This window comes from Aedes aegypti, chromosome 2, assembly GCF_002204515.2.
Source record: "Aedes aegypti strain LVP_AGWG chromosome 2, AaegL5.0 Primary Assembly, whole genome shotgun sequence".
In the NCBI taxonomy this organism is placed as follows: domain Eukaryota; kingdom Metazoa; phylum Arthropoda; class Insecta; order Diptera; family Culicidae; genus Aedes; species Aedes aegypti.
The window spans coordinates 134,990,660-135,017,790 of NC_035108.1; the positions used below are offsets into that span (position 1 = coordinate 134,990,660).

The window sequence follows — 27,131 nt, forward strand, 5'->3', positions numbered from 1 at the left end:
TTTCTACGCGCAGCTGGAACGTGAATACGACGGCTGCCCAAGCCACCCAGCAAACACAACATCGTTTATGATGAGATATAGGAGTACAAATGTGGAGGCGATAAACGCACGTTTAGCGTACAGCCTAATGGTACATGTGCGTATATCGCCTCCACTTTTGTACTCTTATGCGCTATCGTATACGAGTTTGTATTCGCTGGGCATGATGTCAAAATCGTTATCGGAGATCTCTACGCTCAGGTTGGCCAGGAGGAGGAATTTAGACCGATTATAGGGAAGTTCAGCGCTCACCAGCTTGCGAACGAAAACGGTCTTAGACTGATTGATTTCGCCGCCTCTAAAAACAACATACGTAGTATCTACTTCCAGCACAGCCTCCTGTATCGGTACACCTGGAGATCACCCCAACAGACTGAATCGAAAATCGACCGCGTTTTGATTGATGGAAGACACTTATCGGACATTCTCGACGTCAGAACCTATCGCGGCGCAAACATCGATTCGGTCCACTACCTAATGACGGTTAAAGTGCGCCAACGACTCTCCGTTGTGAACTACATTATCGGTACCGACGCCCGCCACGGTACAATCTGGAACGACTCAAACTACCCGAAGTCGCAACTGATTACTTACGCGCAAAGCCTTCAATCCCAAAGCCGAAATGTGCCGGGATAAGGATGGAGGTATCTTGACGGACGAACGTGAGGTGATTGAAAGGTGGAAGCAGCACTACGATGTACAACTAAATGGCGCAGAGGAGGAAGATCAAGACAGCAGGAGGAATGGCTTCATCAGTACGGCGGATGAGGGAGACGTGCCAACTCCCACAATAGGTGAAGTTAAGGATGCTATCAAACAGCTCAAGAACAACAAAGCAGCTGGAGAGGATGGACCGGAACTTATTAAAATGGGCCCGGACAGGTTGGCCACTTGTCTGCACCGATTGATAGCCAGGATCTGGGATACAGAACAGCTACCGGAGGAGTGGAAGGAGGGAATAATATACCCAATATACAAAAAGGGTGACAAGTTAGAATGTGAGAACTATCGAGCGATCACCATTCTTAATGCAGCCTATAAAGTGCTTTCCCAGATCATCTTCCGCTGTCTATCGCCACTGGCAAGCAGATTTGTGGGAAGTTATCAAGCCGGTTTTGTGGACGGGCGATCGACGACAGACCAAATCTTTATGTTGCGGCAGATCCTCCAAAAGTGTCGCGAATATCAAGTCCCTACGCACCACCTATTCATTGATTTCAAAGCGGCCTATGATACCATCGACCGCGGAGAGCTGTGGAAGATTATGGACGAGAATGGTTTTTCCGGGAAACTGACTAGACTGATCAAAGAAACGATGGATAGTGTACAGTGCTGTGTGAAGATATTGGGTGCATTATCGGACCCGTTTAAAACACGCAAAGGACTTCGACAAGGCGATGGCCTTTCCTGCCTCCTGTTCAATATTGAGCTAGAAGGTGTTATGAGACGGGCGGGCTTCAACATGCGGGGCACGATCTTTAATAAATCCAGCCAGTTCATCTGCTTTGCTGACGACGTGAACATTGTCGGAAGATCGTTCCAGGTGGTTTCTGAACAGTATACCAGGCTGAAACGTGAAGCAGATCGGGTTGGATTGAAGGTAAATACAACGAAGACAAAATATCTGCTGGCTGGAGGAACCGAGCGCGATAGAGCTCGCATTGAAACGCGTGATGGTCGACGGGGATGAGTTCGAGGTGGTGGACGAATTTGTCTACCTCGGATCATTGATAACGTCGGATAACAACTGCTGCAGAGAAATTCGAAGACGTATCATTGCCGGAAGTCGTGCTTACTACGTAATCCACAAGACCTTGCGGTCTGGTAAACTTCACTGAGACGTGAACAATGCTCGAAGAAAACCTGCGAGCGCTAGGAGTTTTTGAACGACGTGTGCTTAGGACGGTCTTTGGCGGAGTCTGTGAGAATGGTGTATGGAGGAGAAGAATGAACTACGAGCTTGCGCAATTCTATGGTGAACCCAGTATCCAGAAAGTCGCCAAAGCTGGAAGGGTACGTTGGGCGGGACACGTTATCAGAATGCCGGACAACAATCCCATAAAAATGGTGTTCACCTCAAGTCCGGCCGGTACAAGACGAAGGGGAGCGCAACGAGCTAGGTGGTTTGACCAAGTGGAGCAGGATCTTGGAAGTGTGGGGCGATCGAGAAATTGGAGGTTAGCAGCCATGGACCGAGTTAGTTGGCGTAACATTGTGGCCCAGGTCATGTTTTGAAGGACGTAGAGCCAGCAAAAGTAAGTAAAGTATATTGTGAGGGATTCGCTTCAGGTAATCCAGGATAAATAATTTAAGGAAAATCTGAATTGATGGCAGTAGAATTTCCTGGAGAAATCTCCGAAGTGGTCTTCCTTACTATGAATAACCTTCCGATATAAAGCCATACTTAGTTCTTATCTATGGGCAACACTACTACAGTTAAGCTTTATAAATTAATGGTACAGTCAATCTTTGTTAACATACTATTATCGACAGGACATCAATCAACGACAAAACATATTTATCCAGATGTAATCGAATACATTGTTTCAAAGCTTCGCAAGTATTTAAATCATCTCTCACGTCCATCACCTGAAACAGTCGATAAAAGATGTATCTGAAGATAGTAATATTAGTCACCTTCCCATTGGTGTGTTTCACACAGGATGATACGCCACTCTCAAAACCAATGGCGATAGACTATCAGGCAGAATTTGCTTGGGACTTATATAAAAAGGTATTCATGCATTGATTCTAATATCTATATGAATACTCACACTGGTCTCATTCCATCTTTTAGCTACAACTTGGTTTCACACAAAACTTAGCAATTGCACCGTACTCTCTTCGTAAGATATTCGTCTGCCTACAGCAGTTAACCGTTAGCACCAATCCAGCCTCAGCTGCTCTTTCCGAACAGCTCAAAAATGTACTTAAGTTTAATCCGAAAGGCAAATTACCAGATTTGGTTCGACGTCGATATTCTTCCCAGAGGGCAATGTTAGAGCGGGAAAACAGTTTCAACACAACCACGCTAGCAGCGGTGATTGGACGTGAAAAGAAGACAAATTCGTTCTGGGATCTTCCCAACAGTTGTGCCATCTTCGTGGGATCTCTTAGACCTGGCAGTCCAAAGCAGATGTCCCGAAGGTTTAACGCTGCCATGCGAAACATTTCCAAAAGTGGTATGCAAAATTTTCTGAGCACTTCTGACATCGATCGCGATTTGGATTTTTTAATTGCTGACTCGTGGATATTCAAGGGCCTGTGGAGTTATCAGTTTGAAGAACAGCATACAACAACCTGCAATTTCTACACCAATTCGACATCGAAAGGCTTGATGAGGTTCATGTATCTGCAGGAATATTTAAAGTATGGCTACTTTTCTGAGTGGAATGTAGAAGCTGTTGAATTGCCACTTCATCATGGAAGCTCTTTTTCGTGCATGCTGATGATGCCGGTGAAGGCTGACATTGGTGTGTTGATCAAAAGTTTGAATCACAGAAGGTTCAAAGACATCTACTCGAAAATGTCTTTCTCGAAGACGGATGTTCGGCTTCCTCAGTTCACGTTGCGAATAAAGTTTTCAGCCAAATCAATCCTGCAGCAGTTTGGATTTAATGCTGCATTCAATGAATCGGTGTTCCACGTATTTGATAACAAAAACGCAGTTCCGTTGGGGGATGTTATTCAAAAAGTGAAACTGGTCATGGATCACGATGGAGAACAATCTGGTAATATAGCGTAAACACGAGATACGACAATTTTTCATAAACTGTTCTTAATTGTCTTTTTAGCTAAAATGTACGTTGACAGGAGAATGGGAAATTTGTTTATCGCACATCAGCCATTCATTTTTGTGATATTTGAGAAAACGCAGCTTGTCCCAATCATTGTAGGCCACATGGTGACGGCATCTACTCCGAAAGATATTGGACCGGAGTCGGATGAAATATCATGCGACAGGCCACCGCGATATCAATAACGATCGATATATATCACAAAAACATAAATTTACGATATATTTTATATAGTTGAAATATCATTTGTTTCTAATTCTCTCGTCTCATTATTCACACTTCGGGTTTCTTAGCTGATAACAGTATTCGTTATCGACAACTTTTCTTGAATGAACTTTCCAGATTCGTAGGCATATTGATTCACATACAGAAGAAACTTGCAAATTTAAGAACCTACAGCACAGTGTTGTTCAGACTCATTTCCCCGAAAATAACATTTTCCGAACTACGAAGCCACGAAGTACTACAACCATGCTCTATGCTCCTAAGATAGAAAAGCAGATGGTTAAGCTTCAGTACTGCACACAAAATCGATCAATTTTGACCCCAGAGAGCCACAATTCAAGTTTCGGTCAAATGAAATGAGTGAGTGAGTGAGTTCGAATCATTTCACCGAAACTTGAATTACGGCCCACCGAGATCGAAACTGTCGGGTCCCATGTGCAACACTCAAGCCCAACCACCTCCCCCTCCATCTCAGGAATACAACGCACAGTTATAACAGTTCATGGCTTCACAATTCGAATTTCGGGGAAATGAGTCTGGTCAACACTGCTACAGCACTTTAAAAAAACATCAATTAAAAAAAAACAATAAAATTTACTGAAAATATTACTCTACAACCTTGTTTATCATACCATATTAAACAGTTTTCTAAAGGGTATATTGGTCTTAATATTTCCATTAAAAATTATTTACAAATCAAAAATTTATAATTATTTAACACGTGATATTCAGTTGAACGATTTCGTAAAGAAAATCGTCGATAAAATCTAGTATATAATTATGTTTTTCAATGAATTCTCAAAACTACGATACTAAATTTTCACCAAAGTTGAAGGAAGTATTGCATGCTATACAATAAACAAAAACACAAAACACAAATGTTAATGTGGCTGGCAACATTGTTTAAGAAGATTTGAAAATGTTAAAAATCATAAAATTTGAGCGTATTAAAAATAGCATGCTTAGCAACATAGGAATACTCTTCAACTGCAATCCATCTTTTCATGAACGGTTTAAAACTATGTCGTAGCTGGCAATACTGCCCAAGTAAAATCGATAAAACTCAATACATCAAATTTTCTGCACGTTATTGAAATCTAATCTTGAACAAAGTTTAAGTATGCATTTTGTGTTGCACATTGTATTCAGAAAAGCGAAAAATCATATTCGACCTTTTGTCTTTCGACCTTTTGTTCATAAATCGATATAATGGTACGAATAAGCTAAATACAGTCAGGTCTCATATAAGACACATTGATAGGGCACGTTAAAGGAGACCCAGGGCTTATGGGATTTCATCAATTTGGGAGTGTCGTTGAATATCTCGTTTGCGTTAAGTGATCCGTCCAGTTGAGAGCTTGGCCGGTAGAAGCGCTTTTTCTGACTTGCACTATATGAACCTTAAGGGATAAGACTGTAACCTTTGTAACATATGATATCTATAGAATCTAGATCATGATGATTTGGAACGTCGATGTCTTCGGCAAAGTTGTTCAGTAGCTCAAGGGCTGTTGTCAGACAGATGCAGAATTCCGCCACCAGATGGCGCTAGTGAGCATGAAACTAAGGACCCTGACCTTGAAGTCATGGCGTCTTCTAAAAAGTTATTCAATAGCTGAAGGGCTAGCATTTGGGAAGATTAAAATATGACTTAGATAGTTTTTTTTTTTTAATTTCTGGACTTTCCCATACCTAATACTCCACTGTCACACTTTCATAGACAATGATGAACGTATGTTTTGAATGACTCTTATTCAAGTCGATAGATTCGACATTTCGTCACGCTAGTGAGCATGAAACTTTCACGCTAGTGAGTATGGAAATTTTGCTTTTTATGTTTTGCAGAAATCTCAGGATCCTGAGTACTTAGAAAGGTGGCGTCTTCGACAAAGTTATTCGACAGCTTAAGGGCTATCATTATTCTAGTGAAGAGATTCTAGATTTTGCCAAGGCTGACCATTGAGAAAGATGGCGTCTTCGACAAAGTTAGTCAATAAGGAGTATATCGGAAAGTAGTCTCAAACAATATTAGAAATACCTAAAATGTATGTAAAATGATGTAGTTATGATTTTATTTTTATTATATTATTTTATTTTTTATGAGATTTTTTCCAATTACTAACAGATAGTGAAGAAAATCTTGCACACCCCTAAGAAATTGGAATGGCATAAAATGTGTCAACTTTCAATAAAATTTTCTTTATTTGTGTTAATATTTTTTTCTCATGGCATAGGAAAAAAATGTATCGAAAAAATTATTAATCAGCAATTGAAAGCAAATTTAAATGTAAAAAAGTGATTTTTGAGGGTCCTGTTTTTTTTCTGCACGTTGATGACAATATCGACCTATAGAAAAACAAAAAAAAAATTTGATTATAAAAGTTTGTTTACATAATCATGAAGTAATGTATGCAAAAACTGGTGCGCTATATAATTGCAACTGTATTTGACAGACAGTCCACACCGGGCTCCGAGCTCCTGGGGGCCCCAAAATCATAGTGAGGATTTCACAGAGCATTAAATGTTCGTCATAGCTTGTGAGAGACTGATAATTTGTAAAATCCCAAAAAGAAAATGAGCCTGGCAAGCACAAGTTTTGGAGGAGACTTGTATCAGCCCCTTATTCGTTATACTTAAGAACTAAGTTCAGAGTGGCGTTGGATGGCTTTAGGTCCCACATTTAAGGGGCCTTCACAGGTACTTGTTTTGTAAGTTATTTTATTATAACAACAAAATTGATTGTACGCATGAGAGAACTGAGCCTTTTTATAGCTGAATGCGACCCTGATGTTGATACTTAACGCTCAACGCTCCGTCATCGTAACCATCTTCATCATCGAAGTTTTAAAAGCAGTTTTTCTATCAAAAACTAAAAATTATTCGATGATAATATGTTCAATGTGTTTCGGTTGGAGAATAGAATACAGTGAACACAATCTCCTCCACATTTTCTTGATTTTGAACGAAGAACTGCTTTTAGAAATTCCGAAATCAATGACCGATCCTGCCTTCTTAAGTTGGCCCAGATTCTTATTTTGAACAGGTTGAGTCTAATTTTGACTTTGAATTCATAAATACAGTCAGTGACAACATTTAGTAAACATATGATGTTTTTCAATACAAAATTCTCAATGAATTGTGGTTGGTTAGTTCGTTTGGCAAAGATTTCTACTTTCGGAAGTAACACAAACTTGCAGAATACTCCAGCCACTTATGACTTATTTCCTTTTGATTAAATAGTAAAATCTCTCGATTACTCGTAATAACCCCCATTAATATATTCAACAGAATAATAAATCTTATTTCTCCAACTCAAAACTTTTGATTAATTCAGGGACGTGGTGACATGAAACAAAAATAATTTGTGTATCAATATTATCTCAAAAAAAAAAAATCCTTCAAAGATAACTACAGGTATTTCTCCAGCGTATCTGCTATAAAGTATACCAATGATTTGTTGAAATTGTTTTGGGAAATAATTTGATGATTCCTAGATGGGTTTCACTGTACACTCCCCATCTATGATTTTTTTACGATATTGTTCTTTAAATCATCCCTAAATATCTTCCAAAAACCATCCAATTTTTTTTCTCGGTGACCCTTGAAATTTCATCAAGATTTTTTTTAACAATTTCTTTTGGTAATTTAAATGAAATTATAGCATGAATTTTCACAACATTTTTTCATTAAACGCATCTAGAGATTCCTCCAACATTTCTTAGTAAGAACGAGAAAATAATGCCAAAAATCCGTTTATTATTTCTTTTACGAATTTTTGCAGAAATTTTAATTAGTGATGGAAAGTGGTAAACAGTTCTGCCGAACTGGAACAAAGACGAAACCGAACGCTCCCGAGCGCTGGTTTACTCGCATCTGTCGTGCTCCCGAGTAACCGAAGCTAAAGTGATTCGTGAACGTGTTCGGAGCTGTTCAGTGTCATTGTGTGCTTTTGAGAAAAAGCTGCTCTCCTCTGATATCTATGGTTTCCATTTTTTTGACTACAAACTAGTAGTTTACTGCCGATTTGATGGTTATACAATTAATTTGTCTGTCAAAACCATAATAAATCACACTTTGCTCGGTTACTCGCGAATAAACGTTCTTGAATTTGTGGCTACTTCTTTTGGCATGTTCTTCCGAGCAGACGGGTGCGGACTTACTCCTCACACCTAGCCAGTTCGCGTGTCTGTGATATTTATTATGCGTTGGTATGCACTCGTGAGCTGATTCGTGATGCGAACTTTTCCACCACTGATTTTAACTGGGTTTCTTTAAAATTGAAATTATCAACAAATCCAGGGAACTTTTTCCAGAGCTTTCATGTAGAAACTCTACTAAATATTCTGAGCAATGCCACCAAAAATTTTCTTGTAATTTCTAAAAGATTTGCTTCGGGCGTAAAATAACTATAATATAACTAATCTAACCGTTTCTATGTGGACGTCAATTCATTGAGGGGTTTTAATGAAATTGCCATATGGATTTAAAAAATTGACACCAGGCTTTTTCAAACATTCTTCAAGAATTACTACAGGATTTATTCTAGGACTTTAATAAGGTTTCAACCAAGAATTTCCCTGAGGAGACCTCTGACCATTTTCCCAAACCATTGTAGACATTTCTTGACGTATCCTTGGCCAAGAAATCCGGTGTTGTTCTCAAGTATTCCTTTACCAATAACTCCAGGAATTCTTTTAATTGTTTCGAATGTATCCCTGAGGTTTTTTTTGTCTTCAACTTATAGGTTTGCGAGAATTCGCCAGATAATTGAAAATTTCACAGGGAGTCACTCGTGAATTCGTCCATTACTTCAAAAAGTTTTTAAATGATAAAAGCAGTAATTTCCCCAAACACTCCTTAGCTTTTGTACCAGTTTTTTCAAATACTTCCAAATTCTTCCAAATACTCTTCCAAGATTTCTTGTAAGACTTGTTTTACAACAAGTTTCTAAGACAATAAAACAAATCTTAACGAAATCCATAATGACACTGTTTCAGGACAATTTCTGCATGTTTTTTTGCAAGGTATATTTCAAAATTGTATTAAGTATACCTCTATGAATTTATATGGGAATTCCGCTTAACATCAATGATAAAACCAAACATTTTATCTTAATTGCCTGCTTAGTCTGCATCAAACAATTGTTTGATTGGTGATTAACGCAATACTATAATGTCAGGAATTTGTCCAGTGCAGTCACCAGATATTTTCCAATGATTTGCCCCATGATTTTTTTTTCACGAATCTTCGAAGGGTTCAACTAGCAATAACTGTAAGCATACTACTGAATACCGTACTAGTTATCCTAGTTATCTAAGAATACCTTAAAAATCTTTTTAAACAGAAATATATAGAAAATTCTGAAGCAATTTTTTCATATATCAAAAACTACTTCCAGGCTACGCCCTCGAATGGGTAAATTTTTACTGGCAGAATATATTTTGACATTTTAAACACGAAATTTTCTTCCAAAAGAGGGGTCAAAATTCAAAAGGTGTGAAAGTGACATTTTGATCGCTTTTGAGTTAAGTATACCAAAAGTTCCCAAAGTTATTCCCAAAAGTATACCTATAGCTTTCTAATGGCATTTTTAAATATTTTTTCCGTCCAATAGGAAAATCGACTAAATTCGTAGAAGATTGGCTTAGTTTTATGGCTCTTATACAATTTATGTGGAATAGAAGATGCTGAAAAAAACTTCAAAACTGATTTTCTCAAAACAAAGCTTGTGTCACTTACGCCCATTTGCTTCTAATCCCCTATTTTGGCATATTTTGCAAACCTGTATTTGAAGGGCCGCCAAATGTACCTACGCACCGGGCCTCCAAATCTAGCTACGCCATTGCTGATAGAGCTTCAAAATTTATTTATAGAATAGTGACTTTTGAAAACAGACCTTATTCCAAAAATTGAGGTTTTTGAGCGCAATATTTTTTTACATAATGTATGAAGTACACACATTTTCAAAAAAGAAAAAAAAACTTTTTCATATTATATTTTTTAATTGATTCTGTTCAATACAAATAATTTAATCTTCAGAAGACACATAAACCTGTAGAAATCTTGTTGTATTTATATTAATACTGCATATTTTCCAATATTTGATGACAAAATGATGATTTGTTTGGAAAAAGGTTTCAAAAAGATTAACTGTGTGCTTAGATATACCGTTTTGAATGTTTGCGATTAATTTTCGATACACTCGCTATCATTACACTGTTCGACAAAAAAAGTCGATATGAATGCACAGAGACCGGACACCCCGGGCTTGAAAGTATAAAAATAAACAAAAATAAAGGCGTTTTCAGAATGTTCGTGCCTGCCCCAGGTTATTTTTAAAATATACTTGAACTTTTTGCATTTTTTATTTAAAAATCTAATCTAATCAATAAACCGACACAGTGTTTTATATTCAGGACAGGTGAATTCATGTGCCATATAATGTTTTCAACTTTAAATACAATATGAAGAGTTGTAATAAGATTTGCAGGGAGCCCTCCCCCCTTTTTTGTACCCTCCCCATTTTTAAAGTATCGCAAATGATGGAATATTTGATATACAGGGGGTTGTCAAAATAACTGGGACAGGCAAAAATTGGGCCAACTTTGGAATGCTGTAACTTTGACAAAAATTGACCGATTTCAATTCTTTAAGAAGTAATGGACGGGTCAACTAATCTAGTTTTGAGGTGCATCCACGGAGATGAACTATGACCACCGGATACCGGTGATAATCCGGATTTCCGGAAACATGTCTTATGCAGTAAAATTATGACGTGTTTTTAGCATTTGCAAAATTTTACTACACATGAAGATAGAAGATCTAATTCTGAAGCGATTGGTGCGCCAAGTATTAATATTGGTCCAGAAACAACCAATATATGGCCATTTCCCCGGAATCGGTGCCGGTAGTGGATCCGAATTGGGATCAAACAATTTATTCACTCAAAATATGTCGCGCAATATTGTTTTCTCCCTAGCTTATCATAAAATACCCTATTATAAGTTGAAAATGAGTCTTGTACAGATTTGGCCACTCATGGCGCCGCCCAGTGCCCCGGGGGAACCTTGCATAGGGGACATTTCGATTTTGACACCAAAGCATATCATGCGACGGCTCATTCTTCATGTCTTGTCGTAAATAGGGCAACTGTAGACTCAAAATGGATAGTTGACTACAGTGACTACTTCCGGGACCACCGGATGTCCCCGAGGGAACCTATAATTAGGGACAATTGAAATTGAACTCCAATACATATCGTGCGACAGTTCATTTTTCATGTCTCGTGCTAAATAGGGCTATTGTAGACCTACAGTGAGAGGCAAAATAAAGTGCCCACCTTACCAGTTTTCGAATTTCTCTCATTGATTTGGTTCAAATTAAAGTTAACACACCTAAATCTTTTGTGATATTTTATTTTTGATGTTCTTTTAAAGTTGCACTTACGAAATTTTGATAAAAAAAAGAATTTTACTTAAAGAAAAAGAAAATCAATTTGTATTGAAAAAAAAGTAGTGACAAAAATAAGTGCCCACTTCCTTCTTGGCCCCAGAAAAGATGATTTAAGAAAAATAAAAAGCAATTTAATAGTTAATGTGTCCTCCTTTGGCCTTAAGGACTTGCTGGAGGCTCTTCGGCATGCTTTTCACCAGGTTTTGTAGGTGTTGTGGATCTAGTTCTTCCCAGGCGCGCTCCAAGGCTTCAAAATAATTATTTTTGTTGGTAACACCAGTTTTTTCAACCCTGGCATCGAGAATCGCCCACAAATTCTCGATGGGGTTGAGGTCTGGGCTTTGTGGAGGCCATTCCAGCGGTTTAATCCGACAAGACCGGAAAAAAGACTTGGTCTTCTTTCCAGTATGCTTCGGGTCGTTGTTCTAGAGAAATATGAATTTCTCTTCAAGGCCCGTCTGGATCAGCGAAACCTCCAGATTTTCCAGCAAGATGTTAATGTAGGAATCTGCCATCATTATTCCGTCGATTTTCACGAGGTTTTCTACTCCACTCCATGAAAAACACCCCCAGACCATCACATTTCCTCCTCCATGCTTCACCGTTCCTTGGATGTGGTGCTCTGCATCACACACGAGCCCGCCGCTCTCGGTTAGACAGCTCGAGCTTCAGGAGCGCCACATCCAAGGAACGGTGACGCATGGAAGTGTGATGTGATGAAATGTGATGGTCTGGGGGTGTTTTTCATGGAGTGGAGTAGGAAGCGTCGTGAAAATCGACGGAATAATGACGGCAGATTCCTACATTAACATCTTGCTGGAAAATCTGGAGGTTTCGCTGATCCAGACGGGCCTTGAAGAGAAATTCATATTTCTCTAGAACAACGACCCGAAGCATACTGGAAAGAAGACCAAGTCTTTCTTCCGGTCTTGTCGGATTAAACCGCTGGAATGGCCTCCACAAAGCCCAGACCTCAACCCCATCGAGAATTTGTGGGCGATTCTCGATGCTAGGGTTGAAAAAACTGGTGTTACCAACAAAAATAATTATTTTGAAGCCTTGGAGCGCGCCTGGGAAGAACTAGATCCACAACACCTACAAAACCTGGTGAAAAGCATGCCGAAGAGCCTCCAGCAAGTCCTTAAGGCCAAAGGAGGACACATTAACTATTAAATTGCTTTTTATTTTTCTTAAATCATCTTTTCTGGGGCCAAGAAGGAAGTGGGCACTTATTTTTGTCACTACTTTTTTTTCAATACAAATTGATTTTCTTTTTCTTTAAGTAAAATTCTTTTTTTAATCAAAATTTCGTAAGTGCAACTTTAAAAGAACATCAAAAATAAAATATCACAAAAGATTTAGGTGTGTTAACTTTAATTTGAACCAAATCAATGAGAGAAATTCGAAAACTGGTAAGGTGGGCACTTTATTTTGCCTCTCACTGTAAAATGGATAATTGACTACAGTGGCCAATTTTGGGACTACCGGAATTTCCCGGAGGAACTTGTCATTGGGGTCATTGTCCCAGGTTAAAATTTATATTTTTTTAAGATGTTAACTAAAGGATCGTGAAGAATTTAGCTGCACATATTTGCACTTTTGGGGGCCTTCCTTAGCCGAGTGGTTGGAGTCTGCGGCTATAAAGCAAAGCCATGCTGAAGGTGTTTGGGTTCGATTCCCGATCGATCCAGGCTCTTTTCGTAATTGAAATTTCTTAGACTTCCCTGGGCATAAAGTATTATCGTACCTGCCACACGATTTACGAATGCGAAAATGGCAACTTTGGCAAAGAAAGCTCTCAGTTAATCACTGTGGAAGTGCTCATAAGAACACTAAGCTGAGAAGCAGTCTCTGTCCCAGTGAGGATGTTAATGCCAAGAAGAAGAAGATATTTGCACTTTTCTGATTTGGGGCTTTTTGGATGTTTACAATATTTTTAGCTATTTTCTTTGTCAAATCGGTCAGTCACAGAACTTGATCATCTTCGATTTGCTGTAAATTATGCACATGTTTTCGGTATGGTAAAATAAATGTTTTCCCTAGGAAAAATCGATCATTTTGACTCGAGAATAACTTTTGAAAATGGCCAATAAGTTTTTTCATGCAATTTATTTGAAAAACCCTTACCCCGAAACTATGGATTTTAGATAAAAATGTTCTATGAAGAAGTTGTAGTGAACCGTTTGTATTACAAGAAAAAATATACACTGAAAAATCATTTTATTTCTTTTTCATGAAAAAATCAAAAATAAATCCTAAATTTTAAATTGCACTAAAACCCCATTTTCAATATTTTTGAAAATTTTCTCAATAGAATCTTGATAAAAAGTAGATGTTTAGAACTATGTTTCATGGTGGAGAAATTTTTCATAAACAAGTTTTTCTAAGAACTACCTTTGGTCGATTCAAAAAAAAAATTTTGTCAAAATAAAAACGTTTTGATAATCTGGGCTGCGAATGGTAATAGTAGTAGGCTTGAATTTTGCGAAAATCACGTGGCCCTTCTCACTACAGTAGTTCAAAATCGTGAATCTCATCAAGTAGCCTTTGTTAGGTACATGAATTATCCTATGACAGGACGTGACAGCTCAACTAAGACTGCTCCGTTGTTTTTCAGTCGATAACCTTAAGAATACAAAAGTCAGTGCTACCAGTATCCTTTTTAAGCAAATTCAGTGAACATATTCAAATATCAAGACTCATAATTTTGTTGTTGTTTCTTGTTCGGTCCATTCGTACAGTGCAATAGAGGATGTTAGCTTATGTAAAAATCAGGTTTATATTCAAAACCGGCGATATTTGAAGAGAAATTTGACACAATTTTCGTTATACTGCTTTCAATTATGTATTTATTAATCAGTTTTGCAGTAAACTTAACATCGAATTGGATTCGAAACAAAAAGATTTCATGATTTTTTTTTCCAAACTTTCAATAAAAACTCTAACTTATGAACTAGCAACACGGCCAGGCTAGCAACAAGGTGCCCTGTTGCAATTAGGCATTTCACGGCGAAATTCCCTCTTTTTCGCTCATAAACAACACTTGAAAACAATGATGCCAGTACCTGTTAAGTTTGACAGGTATTAGCACCGTTGTTTTCAGATTTTCCGAAGGGAAATGGGCAATTCAACACAACGATGTGAAAGTAGGCCTTTACCAAAAAGACCAATGAGAAGTGGTCTTTTTTGACAGGCAATTGGTTTCATTTTTGTACTTTGACCTGACACGTCCTGTCTTAGGAATTTTCTAAATCAGTAGTGTCATTGAAGGCTGTAAATGCGGGAAATGCAGCGTGAAATAGAACATTTTTCTACAGTAGTTTTAGGTCGCCCATAGCACCGGGTGTTTTGCTTTTTTCAAGGCATATTGCCTATAGCAGCAATAGGCGTGAGATTCACTGGCTTCGCTGACTGCGCTTGCTTACTGTAGTGTGAATCTCATAACTTTTCCCAACTCTGCTGATGATACAATAAAAATTTTGAAGTTATTCTAAACCATAATGGTTATGATGACCACTTCTCTACTAGTAGCCGTTTTCGAATTATATCGAGTTCAATGCAAAAAAAAAATATTTGAATAATAATATAGGCTAATAACTATAACTAATAAAAATTCGCGATTCTTCATCAAACAACATTTCTAAAATCGACCAAAAGTTGTTCTTAGAAAATATTTTTTATCGACAATTTCTCCATTATGAAACTTTCTTCTTAACATCTGTTTCCTATTAAGATTTTACGATAAAATTTTAAAAAATGATAAAGGTGGGGTTTTTGTGTAATTAAAAATTCAAGTTTTACTTTTGAATTTTTGATGAAAAAAATATATATTCATTGTATATTCCTTCATTTTTCTCTAAAATCAACAGTTTCGGAGTCAGAATTTTTCAAATAAAATGCATGCAAAAACTTAAACTATTTTCAAAAGTTATTCTTGAGTCAAAATGATCGATTTTTCTTTAGAAAACATCTTTTCTACCATACCAAAAGCATGTGCAAAATTTAATCCAAATCAAAGATTATAGAGCACGATTTTTATTTTTTCCGACTCGATTTTTATTTTTGTGACTCTTGTGAAAACAATAAATAAATATTTTTTTCGTCAAATTCTTTAACATGACATAACAAGACAAAAATATGTTTGGCCGCTTGTCTAGTTATATGACAACTGCCCATAGTGAGCTCATTAGGAAAGAAATCTCATACTTTTTAAATATGCTTTATCGAGTTTGCGGCTAGGTAGGGTGATACAACGTTGAAAGACAAAACGTCGAAAGGAGCAAATTAAAATGGAACGAACATTTCTAGAAAGAATGAATCTCTTCCGAAAGATTCGAAGTTGTGTCCTTTCGACGTGTTGTGCTACTAGACGTTTTGTGATTCGACGTTTTACCTTTTGACATTTCCTCCCTAGGCCTTGCGGCCAACCTGCCGTGTGGAAGTTCTAACAACTACACGATTTTTATTTTTTCCGACTCTTGTTTATTGAAAACAATTAAATTTTTTTTTTCGTCAAATTCTTTAATATGGCATAAGAAGACAAAAATATGTTTGGCCAAAATGGGACAAAAATATGTTTTGGGTCTCTGAAAAAGGTTTTTTTGTGTATGCTGATCCATTTTTTTTCCTTCTCAAGACCCCCAATGTTTCAAGAAATAATTTCTGGTTAAGCAACGAAAAAGATAATATTTAAGTTATTTTATCGCAGATTTTATTATTTTTTAGTGATTCGATTACCCGGAGGATTCGGTTCGAAGTGAAAAAAAAACGATACTACGGATAATCTAGTCCGACATATACACACATTTATTCTATAAGCAGGTGTCAAACCAAAACAGTAAGATGATTATCAAATTCAATTCACCAGCCATACAAATTAATTCAGGAATGTGCATCCATTCGTAGTTACCGTGCCACAGCTCCAAGTGCTCTCATTTCACCAAAGTAAACGTCTGTCAAATGTCCTATATACTCTAGGTAGTACTAAACCACGTTTCACTATTCTCCTTTCCAACCAAAGCACACCGCGTCCAAGAGTGAAAAGCCACATTGATCATCAGGCTGGATGCTGCTACACGACTATCTAGCTGTCAAGGGCGACAACGATGGATGAAGCAGTAGATTGCCACAAGTTTTGATATAGATAGATATATCTTTGTCCATGTGATTGGCTCTAAGTACTTTCTATAGTGGCAAAAGCAAGCGCGTATTTGTCGTACGGATTATTGAATTGAGTCTTGCACTGGAGATTAGATTTACTTACGGCAATCATTGGAGCAAAAGGGTCGCTATTTTTATACAAGCATAAACGAAATCCACGGAACGTTACACTTGAGCTGGCGAAATCGAAGCATTGCCAGTACGTGTACAGTCCAGTGTAAATGTTAGAGGTCACATACCAAAAAAGTACAATAATGTTTTGTCCATTTTTGCTCATTCTAAAGGCATTGAATTAATCTTACTTAGTAGGTATTTTGAACAAAAATATTTTCGAATTTCAATTGCTAAATTTTTACTTGAAGTTTTGATACATATTTTTACATTGAAATATCATTGCTGAATTTCTCAGCATTGCATGAACCAAAATTATGCAAATGCTTTTTGAAGAATATAATTTTACGATTTCAATGTCGAATTTATCTATATAAATAAAAATGGAGTGGTTTTTGTATGTCACGAAATGGCTCGAGAACAGGTCAACGGATTGACGCAAGTTTTTCATTGTTGCCCTCCACAAGTGATGCGACGTGTTCCTGCGAGGAAACAATTCAGAAAAGTCTCCGAAATAATGGGGAAAACGGAACAAGACTAAGGTGTCATTTTGTATGGAGGATTTCTTGACGTTTTCCAACAGCCTACTTGATGGCAAGACGAAGTTTGCCGGGACCACTAGTTAAAAATATTAGCCGATCCATTGCTGAGAAAATTAACCATGTTTTTCAGAGTTATTTTCAAAAAAATTCACAACTTCAAGTTAAAACTAAAAAAAAAATTGTAAATATTTTTGATCAAAATTTATTCGAATAAGATTAATTCCATGCCTTTCGAATGAGTCATAGAGAGTTTAATTTATACGTTCATTCAAAAAGATATGGGCAAAATCACTTTTGTTTGGTTTTAAGGGGAACCCTAAACTTTTACACGGAGGTGTATATCATGCTAGCAGATTCGTTACCTGGCATGTGTCGTACCTCTTTTAAGCTCTGCGAACGTTTTACACGTATTCAAATCGCAAATTCTATCGAAGCTTCACTTACCTTTGAATTTTCGTTCTATTGTGCGGTTCCGGATTTGCTATGTATAACTCTAACTTTTCCTCAAGCGAATTCCTGTCAACCTGAAAGACGCTCTCTTAGGTTAGGAAGACGGTTTCCAACACTTTGACGAGCTGCAGGAATCATATCATTTGGCAAATTTCCAAAGCAGATTAACAACGTCCCTGGTTCGGAGTACTTTCTCGTTTAAAGTTACATGTCACACGTTGTCTGCTTTCAACCGGAGCAGTGTGGAAATCACCAGATTTATCCAAAGCTATGGTTGGTGGAAAACAAATGAACGTCTTACCGAGCTTTTATGAGAAAGATTTACGTTTTCCATCCGCTAACAACCATTCATCCATCTATCCATCCGTCAGCCTTCTCCCGTACAAGACGGTTGTTGTCAGGATGAAAGCGTTCACAAGAAAATACCCGGGAGTGAACTGTGTTACAAATATATTTCATGTCTCAGAGTGATGGCAAGGAATTGTACAACGAGAATGTACTTATCATTTGGAGGAAATGTCATGCCTAAAAGGATTGCAAAAAAAAAAATGCGTGGGAAAAGGCATAAGCAAACAATGAAGATTAATATGCGACTCAGTTAAATAGACTCAGTCAAGTCAGATGTGATAATATTGTACAATATTGGATCCAGAGTGTTGCCTGAGATACCAGTTCCAGTATGCAGGTTGGAAAATACATGTTTTATTTAATTTTACTATCAAACGTTACAATGAGTGTAAAGAGAGCCTATAGCTCATTACCACAGCGGGTTAAGAATAACAGAATGTCCTGAAGATTCAGGCTTCTGAATTCAGTTTCACTTAATAAGTGTTTACCAAATAATTGGAATCGCATTTGCGCAAAAATTGGACAGTTACATATCAGGTGATACGAAGTTCCATAATCGGAGTCACAGCTATCACACACAAATGAGTCAGCACGCTGAATATTTGCCATGTGATAGTTGAGTCGGCAGTGGTCTGTCAACGCTCTGACCACGAGACTGCAATTCTGCTTTGACCGATTTGTTAAATACTTCGCCACCCTTGACGATGGCTCAGTAATATACAATTTTGTTTGACGACACGACTCCAAACTATTACAATATTGCTTGTGCTAAGTTGCCGCTTAAGAATTCATCAGAAGCTTCACCCAGCACTTCGAAATTGGAATAACTGGCTCAGGGCCAATGAAGTCATGCGATGCTCCATCGCGAGCTAGCTCTTCAGACAATTCATTTCCAGCGATGGAAGAATGGTCAAGTACCCATACAAGGTTTACAGAGTTGACTGAATCCAGTTCCTCAATTTGAGTTTGACATGCGATAACAAGCTTCGACTTTGAGTTGGCCGAAGCAAAAGCATTTATAGCAGCCTGACTATCTGAACAGAAGTATATGACTTTACCAATTACGCGCTGTTGAAGTGCTGATTGCACTCCACACATTAGAGCAAATATTTCCGCCTGAAAAACGGTGCAGTTTCTATCAAGTGCGTAAAATTGATTGAGCCTTAGCTCACGAGAATATACACCTGCACCAGCTCTACCTTCAAGAATGGAGCCATACTATATTGTTTGATATACTTCTTTCCAAATAGCCAGACGCCCACTCTTCCCGTGAAGGGAATTGTGTGGTAAATGTCCTGTAAGGAAAGTGACAAGCAATTGTGCGATCGATTAGTGCAAACACCATTTTGTCCCAATTCACCAAAAGTGGAAACAACGAAGTGTGTGTAGATCTACGATTCACTGGATTTTTCTCCAGTAGATCCAGTACCCATAAACGGTAAGAGCAAGAAAGTGCTTCTTGTTTAAGATGTATGTGTAGTGGCGCAATGTCGAAAAGGGCCTCGAGCGCTGCCGTGGGTGTCGTAGAGAACGCACCAGACATCGCCATCAAGCACAACCTTTGGAGATGGCCCAATTTTGATTGGATTGTTCTCACTTCGCCCATTTGCCACCACACAAGATATCCATATTAGTCAATATTGGTCGAACAACTGTTGTGTAAATCCATTTGATATACTTGGGTTCGAGGCCCCAAGTTTTACCGATGGTTCGCAGGCATTGACCGAAGGCCATGCAACCTTTTTTGACTCTGAAATCAATGTAAGGTGTCCAAGAAAGTTTGGAATCTAGAACGACTCCGACATACTTTACTTGATTAGTTACATTAATCTCAGTGCCAAAAAGACTTAGAGGTCGAATTCCATCGCGGTTTCGTCTTTCCGTAAAAAAGACAATAGATGTTTTATTCGGGCTTACCGAAAGGCCATATTGGCGACACTAACTCTCAACTACCTGAAGAGCACTTTGCATCAGGTTGAAAAGGGTTCTTATGCACATACCAACTATAAAAGCTAGATAGTCGTTTGCAAATCCCTAAGTTGGAAAACCGCTATTATTGAGTTGCCTCAATAGCGTATCTGCTACGAGATTCCACAAAAATGGTGACAAGACTCCCCCTTGGGGGCATCCGCAAACACTCAATTTTCGAATCGCTGCTTGATGCAATGTCGAGAAGAGATGTCGGTTTTTGAGCATTTGAAGAATCCAATTGGTAATCATTGTAGGTAGCCCATGGTTTGTGCGGCTTGCAATATGGCATTGAAATGCACGTCATCAAAGGCACCCCCAATATACAAGAAAACACCCAAGCATGCTTCTGAGCGAATGCTTTCTCGAAATCGTACACAACTTTGTATAAAAGAATCACAGTGGACTTTCCAGATTTGTAAGCATGTTGATTCACATGAAGAGGCATGTTTGCCAAAAAACATCATAGACTCGTTACTACATGAAAATACATTTGGGTCATCCGTAGATGCTATGTCCACACATCCGGGGAAGTGAGTATTGAATAAACATTCTAAACCTTCTTCATCAGAGAAAGTAAAGTCACCATTAGGTAAGCGAATTTCGTTCACTTGGAAATGATAACAGAATCGACACAACAAGAGTAAAAGTGGCGCCGAAACAGGCAACTGCGTTTTCAGTTCTGCGACCCGGATCGTTTTCGGATTTCTACTCCCGTATAGTACCCGAACGGGGAATTCGTTTTATGCTGTTGGACAAATGTTGCCTATGCTGTGGGCAAACGATAAAACGGAACACAGCTAATCCTTGAAAAAAGCACAATACATGTGTCCGAAACGTCGGATGTAAGCAAAAATCCGTTTTTGAGTTTTATTTAAGACTGAAAGCCATAACCTCAAACGGAAATCTTTAGATTTTGCAAAGATTTTGTTCAGCCGACTAACTTTACTCAAACTAGAAATATTTGTACAAAGGTTTTTCCAGCCGGATCGTTTAGCAGAACGAAGAGCCTTCTTGTAAGCCTAGCGAGCCGACTTGAACGACACTGATCCAGCTGAACGGCGTCTGTTCCAACTCCTTCTACATTATTTTCTGAGTTTAGTCAGATCGGAATTCCACCATGGGTACCTTTTGTAGTCTTCACAGACCGCTGAGGACATGCTTCTTCAAAAGCTTCCATAATGTAGGTAGTTGTTGTATAAACGGCATCATCCAAATCACTTGGATCTTCAATGTACGGAGAATATCCATGAAATTTGGTCGAAATCAATTCAATATAGAGTTCCCAGTTTGTTGACCGGGGATTCCTAAAACTCAAAGTCTGCGCAGTTACATTTGAATGTTGAAAGAAGATGTAGCGATGATCAGATAATGATTTCTCATCTGATACATGCCAATTCGTCAACTCGTGACTTATTCTATTCGAGCAGAGCGTTATGTCTAACACTTCTTCTCTATTAGAAACCATGAAGGTTGGGCGATTGCCTATGTTAAGTAATCCAAGGTCTGCGCTACTTAAGTATTCAATCAGACTGGAGCCTCTCAAAAAAATGTCTAAGCTGCCCCAGATGATGTGATGAGTATTGGCATCACTTGCAATCTCAGCACGAAAGAGACCAGCAGCGAAAAAAACAGATCGGTATCTATTGAAAGTTGCCAAAGGCGAAAAAGCACAGAAAACACTGTGTAAAACGCATAACCCAAGTAACCAGTCAGTGGCGTAGCTAGAATTTTCGGGGCCCGGTGCGGAGTCATATTCGGGAGCCCTTTGAAAAAGCGCTGTGTGCTGCTAAGTTAACACTCAATTGACATGCGATTAGTACTTGTAATGATTACTTGTAATCAGAATCAAAATATGCTTCCTATCAATATTAAGATTTGCGATTGGAAACAAACTTGTCTTTAAACTTGTATTCGTCTAATTATAGAAGTTGTTTTTAACCTTCTTATTTAGGAATCAAAATGTCAATTTAGTACGACCACTTCAGGGCTGTTAGGGCTTTAAATATACACTTTAGGGACCTCATGCCAGCAAAACGTGACCAAAAGGTGACTGAATAGGACCCACTTTTATTGAGGATTATTCAAAGAATTCAACAAAAGAAATTTCATCAGAATATAACATAGGTATTTGATGGAAGTTACGTTCAGCTCTTAATACAAACATTTGTTCAGGAGTTCATTAAGCGATTGCTTAACAAATTTATAAGGATTTCTTTCCAGAATTTTATTCCAGATACCTCTAAGAATTCATCAGGAAATTCTTCCAATGATACCCTTAAAAATTGAACCAAGGATTTCATCAAAGATTCGTTCCAAAACTACTCAAAGTAGTGATGTTTCCATCCAGTGATTCTTCTATAGGTTTCAGAAATTACTCCAGAGATTTTGTCGGAGAGTTTTGAGAATCTACTCTTATGTTCATTCAGAACTTATTCCATATTCCAATTAAAATTTGCCCAAAACCTTGAGCGATTTCTCCCAAGTTTCCTTTAGGAATTCTTCAACAGGTTCTTCAACAAAATATTCCAGAGAATTCGTCCAGGATTTCTATTAGAATATTTTCAAGAAAACACTGAGGAAATTTTTCGAAAATAATGTGGAATATTCCTTAATATTCCGAATTGATCCAGGAGATATTTTGACCATTGTGAAAAATATGCTAACTTCCTACAAGAGAGAAGTCTTTTGAAGATTTTCGGATTTCTTCTGGACTCTTGAGAAAGACTTGGACAAGTGTCACGAAAAACTGAAGAATCTATTGATTATTTACTTTTTTTTCCTACAAATTTCGAGACTTCAGGGGAAAATTATGAGGAATCTCCGGATGAATTTGTTGTAAAATTCCTGGAAGAATTCCTAATAGATATTGTGAAATAATTCATGGAGCAAATCCTAGGAGAATCATTGGGGTCATTCTTGAAGGAGTGGTTAAAAAAAAAAGAAAGCATTACGGAAAAAACGACATGAGAGCTTTTCGAGGAATTCTTGTTTATTTACTGTGAAAACTATCAACATCAATTTGTTAATAATAAACCTTAGTAAATTTTCCTGAAAGCAAGCCCGTAGGAATATTTCTCCAACTATTAATCTGAGAATTTAATACATAGATTACCTGATTTTATCAGCTCCGTAGCGGTTCACGACCGTCAATGTATCGCAAGTTGTAACAAGTCTGATAAATGGAAGCAGCGAGCGAGAGCCTCAAAGAGAGAGAGCGATGATAAAATCCATTTTTCTCATTTTTGGGGATAGGTGTTTTTCTTTACTGGTACACGAACTTCAAATAGCAATAGTGTCCCCCAGGCTTGGAGCATGTTTAGAGGGGTTTTATCATGCACTACTATCCCCCCAATCTGATCAAAGTTGTAGCAGTATACGATAAATAGTCTCTCATAATGTGCAGCATGTTGTGATAGTTACAGAGAGCAATACGTCAATTTTCTCAGGATTCAATCCCTGCCTATGTACTTAGGAGAACAAGAGGGAAACTTTTGAAAGAAACTTTCTGTAAAATCCTGTAATTGTTGGATTACCTGACGCAAATTCTGATGAAATACAGGGGATAGGCAAAATGATTGAGATAGGCAAAATTTTGCCCAAATTCAAATGCTTATAACTTTATGAAAAATGAATGAAATTGGATGCATCTGGAAGCAGTCGACGGCAAATTTGGTCCAGGTTTAGGAACTTCCTTGGCCATGCATATTGGCCACTGGACACCGGAGATGTTCCGGATTTTCTGAGGTCATGTCCAAATGTCATTTTTTCTGTCGCTTGTATTTTTGTGCGGTGTAAAGTTAGATAGACGTTTGCAGTTTTCCTAGAAACTAGAACTAATAGGAAGTTGAATGCCACCGGATGCATTAACATTGGTTGGAAATCTTCAGAAATATGACCATTTCCGTAAAACTGGTTCCGGAAAGCATGGTCAGTCATGTTTGTATTTCGAATCATGTAAATATTATCCGGAGCTATATCCAAGTGGACATCAACCTTAAAAATGATGTTTCCTGCAGCGTATTCAGAACCATTAGATGCACAGACCACTCTATAGAAGGTTCCAGGTTCCCTGGGGGAAGTGGTCAATTAGGAACATATCTGGAACCATATCAATATGGGCATCAAACTTCATGATTTTCAAAGGTTATGCTTTCCGAAGCATTTCCAGCACCACCGGCTGCCATGACCACTTTATAGTAGATTCCAGGTGCCCCGGGGATGTGGCCAATTCAAAACATGTCCGAAAACACATCAATATGGGTAAAAACATCAAGATTTTTGAAGGTGATGCTCATAGAAGTATTTACAGCGCAACTTATTTATATGACCACTGTATAGTAGGTTCCATGGGCCCTGGGGGATGAGGTCATGTTTCGAGTTGGCCACATCTCTAGGAGCCCCTGGAATATACTATAGAGTGATTATTATATCTTGTGGTTCTGAAAATGCTCGCCATTTTCCAAGTCACATGGATCTTACTGTTTATGGTAGAATGTGATTCTAAACAGATGAACGGACATGTTCCGAATTGGCCACATCCCCCGGGGCACCTGGAACCTACTATAAAGTGGTTATGGCAGCCGGTGATGCTGGAAATGCTTCGGAAAGCATAACCTTTGAAAATCATGAAGTTTGATGCCCATATTGATATGGTTCCGGATATGTTCCTAATTGACCACTTCCCCCAGGGCACCTGGAACGTTCTATAGAGTGGTTTGTGCATCTAATGGATCTGAATACGCTGCAGGAAACATCATTTTTAAGTAGATGAAAAAAACCGAATTTAGTACTATACCATTTAATTCCACTAGAGTTTAAACTCTAGTGGAATTAAATGGTATAGTACTGAATTCGGTTTTTTTTCATCTACTTATAGGTATTCTACTAAACAGCTCGAAGATTTATTATCATCATTTTTAAGGTTGGTGTCCGCTTGGATATAGCTCCGGATAATATTTACATGATTGGAAATACAAACATGACTGACCATGCTTTCCGGAACCAGTTTTACGGAAATGGTCATATTTCTGAAGATTTCCAACCAATCTTAATGCGTCCGGTGGCATTCAACTTCCTATTAGTTCTAGTTTCTAGGAAAATTGCAAACATCTATCTAACTTTACACCGCACAAAAATACAAGCGACAGAAAAAATGACATTTGGACATGACCTCAGAAAATCCGGAACATCTCCGGCGTCCAGTGGCCAATATGCATGGCCAAGAAAGTTCCTAAAACTGGACCAAATTTGCCATCGACTGCTGCCAGATGCATCCAATTTCATCCATTTTTCATAAAGTTATAAGCATTTGAATTTGGGCAAAATTTTGCCTATCTCAATCATTTTGCCTATCCCCTGTACATCTAGACATATCTCGAGAAAGGGCCTTTCCTTAGCCGAGTGGTTAGAGTCCGCGGCTACAAATCAAAGCCATGCTGAAGGTGTCTGGGTTCGATTCCCGGTTGGTCCATGATCTCTTCGTAATTGAAATTTTCTTGACTTCCCTGAGCCACACGATATACGAATGCGAAAATGGTAACTTTGGCAAAGAATGCTCTCAGTTAATAACTGTGGAAGTGCTCATAAGAACACTAGGCTGAGAAGCAGGCTCTGTCCTAATGAGGACGTAAATGCCAAGGAGAAGAAGATGATATCTCGAGAAATCATTTACCAATTTTCATGACGAATTCCTGGGAAAATCGCTCGAGTGACCTTTTTGACAATTTATGGTTAGACCCCTGAAGAAGTCTTTTTACGCATTCCTGAAGGAAGCTCTAGATGATTCACTAGAAGAAGTCCTGATGGTTTTCCATACGGAATTCCTCTGGAATTTCAAGAATACATAAAAACACTATGTTTTGTTAAAAATAAGGGCCCTTACGTATTACCAATTCAGGTCCCTTTCAATCCTGATCCTCCTTTCCTGTATACATTTTCGTTCGATAAAACCGAATTTCTATTGCTATAAAAGAAATTATCATGATTTCGGGGCCCCTAAGAACAAGGGGCCCGGTGAGGATCGCACCCACCGCACCCCCCTAGCTACGCTACAGTAACCAGTAAGCACGATAATGCGGCACGGTAACAGCATTATATGCGCATATAGGGTAATCATTTGATGCATGTTAGTTTTATATACGCATATAATGCTATTATTATGCCAGAAAAGGCGAAATAGCGTGCCATTATAGTGCCAAGATATAAGACCACGTGAGAAACGTCAGTGCTGTTATAAGCTGTGTAAGCATTTGTGGTGCTATTATAATGCATGTACGCATCTATGATGCTGATTAAGGGCTTATTATTAGTGCTTATGGTTACTTGGGAATGCGAAACCATATAGGTGATAATTTAAATTAAATAGCAACATATTCATAATCCCACTCTTATTTAGCCTCAGGCTAGAGACTGGAGAAGAGCAGCCGATTATCTCGGAGAAACACAAGGTCACCCGCGTCATTGCTCCGGGTAGCACAGGAAGGGCACAATACTGCAGAGGGCACCCTGGTACTCCACAGGCTCCGTTAGCAGTTAGGTTTTATTGAGACCCCCCTATACATTCATTCCTAGGCACGGTATGCATCAGACTATAAATTTGGGGTCACCTGTGAGGTGGAGTTTTATCACTGGAACAGGCAGTCCGTAGTGTTAATTTTTAGCCAGTTGAACAACCGCTACCGACACTACGCGGCTATTTAGGCTGACCGGGAAAAGGAGGATAATATTGATGATTTACTCTTGAAAAAAATGTTGAAAGGCCTGCTTCAAATAGATTCCTTGTTAACAATGCAAACTGCAACTAGTATACCAAAAGCTTTCTCCAAGCTCAAGCCTTTTCGAAGCAATTTATCTGTCTCATTCATTGCAATTTATTTTCCATTTAAAACTTCTACGGTCAAGTGACCGTCAACAAAGTTTCGTATCTTATCGCTGGGCCATATTTTCGAAATGTTAGGGTTACTAGCAAGAAAGTGTACGAATGCTTTTGCGAAACGCACTGAATTGTGAGAAATAGTTCGGTGCAGCCAATTTGAGT

At 38.3% G+C, this 27,131-nt stretch overlaps 2 protein-coding genes across 8 annotated transcripts in view; both read left to right on the forward strand.

Annotated features, from left to right (window-relative positions):
* The window catches only part of LOC5577718 (high affinity cAMP-specific and IBMX-insensitive 3',5'-cyclic phosphodiesterase 8), a 730,891-nt gene that overhangs the window by 88,753 nt on the left and 615,007 nt on the right, over window positions 1-27,131 (forward strand). The window lies entirely within an intron of this gene.
* Window positions 2,643-4,908, forward strand: LOC5569171 (serpin B5). Its single transcript, XM_001658315.3, has 3 exons — window positions 2,643-2,773; window positions 2,837-3,770; window positions 3,834-4,908. The coding sequence occupies exons 1-3, from the start codon at window positions 2,648-2,650 to the stop codon at window positions 4,019-4,021; spliced, it is 1,248 nt and encodes a 415-aa protein (XP_001658365.3). The 5' UTR covers window positions 2,643-2,647; the 3' UTR covers window positions 4,022-4,908.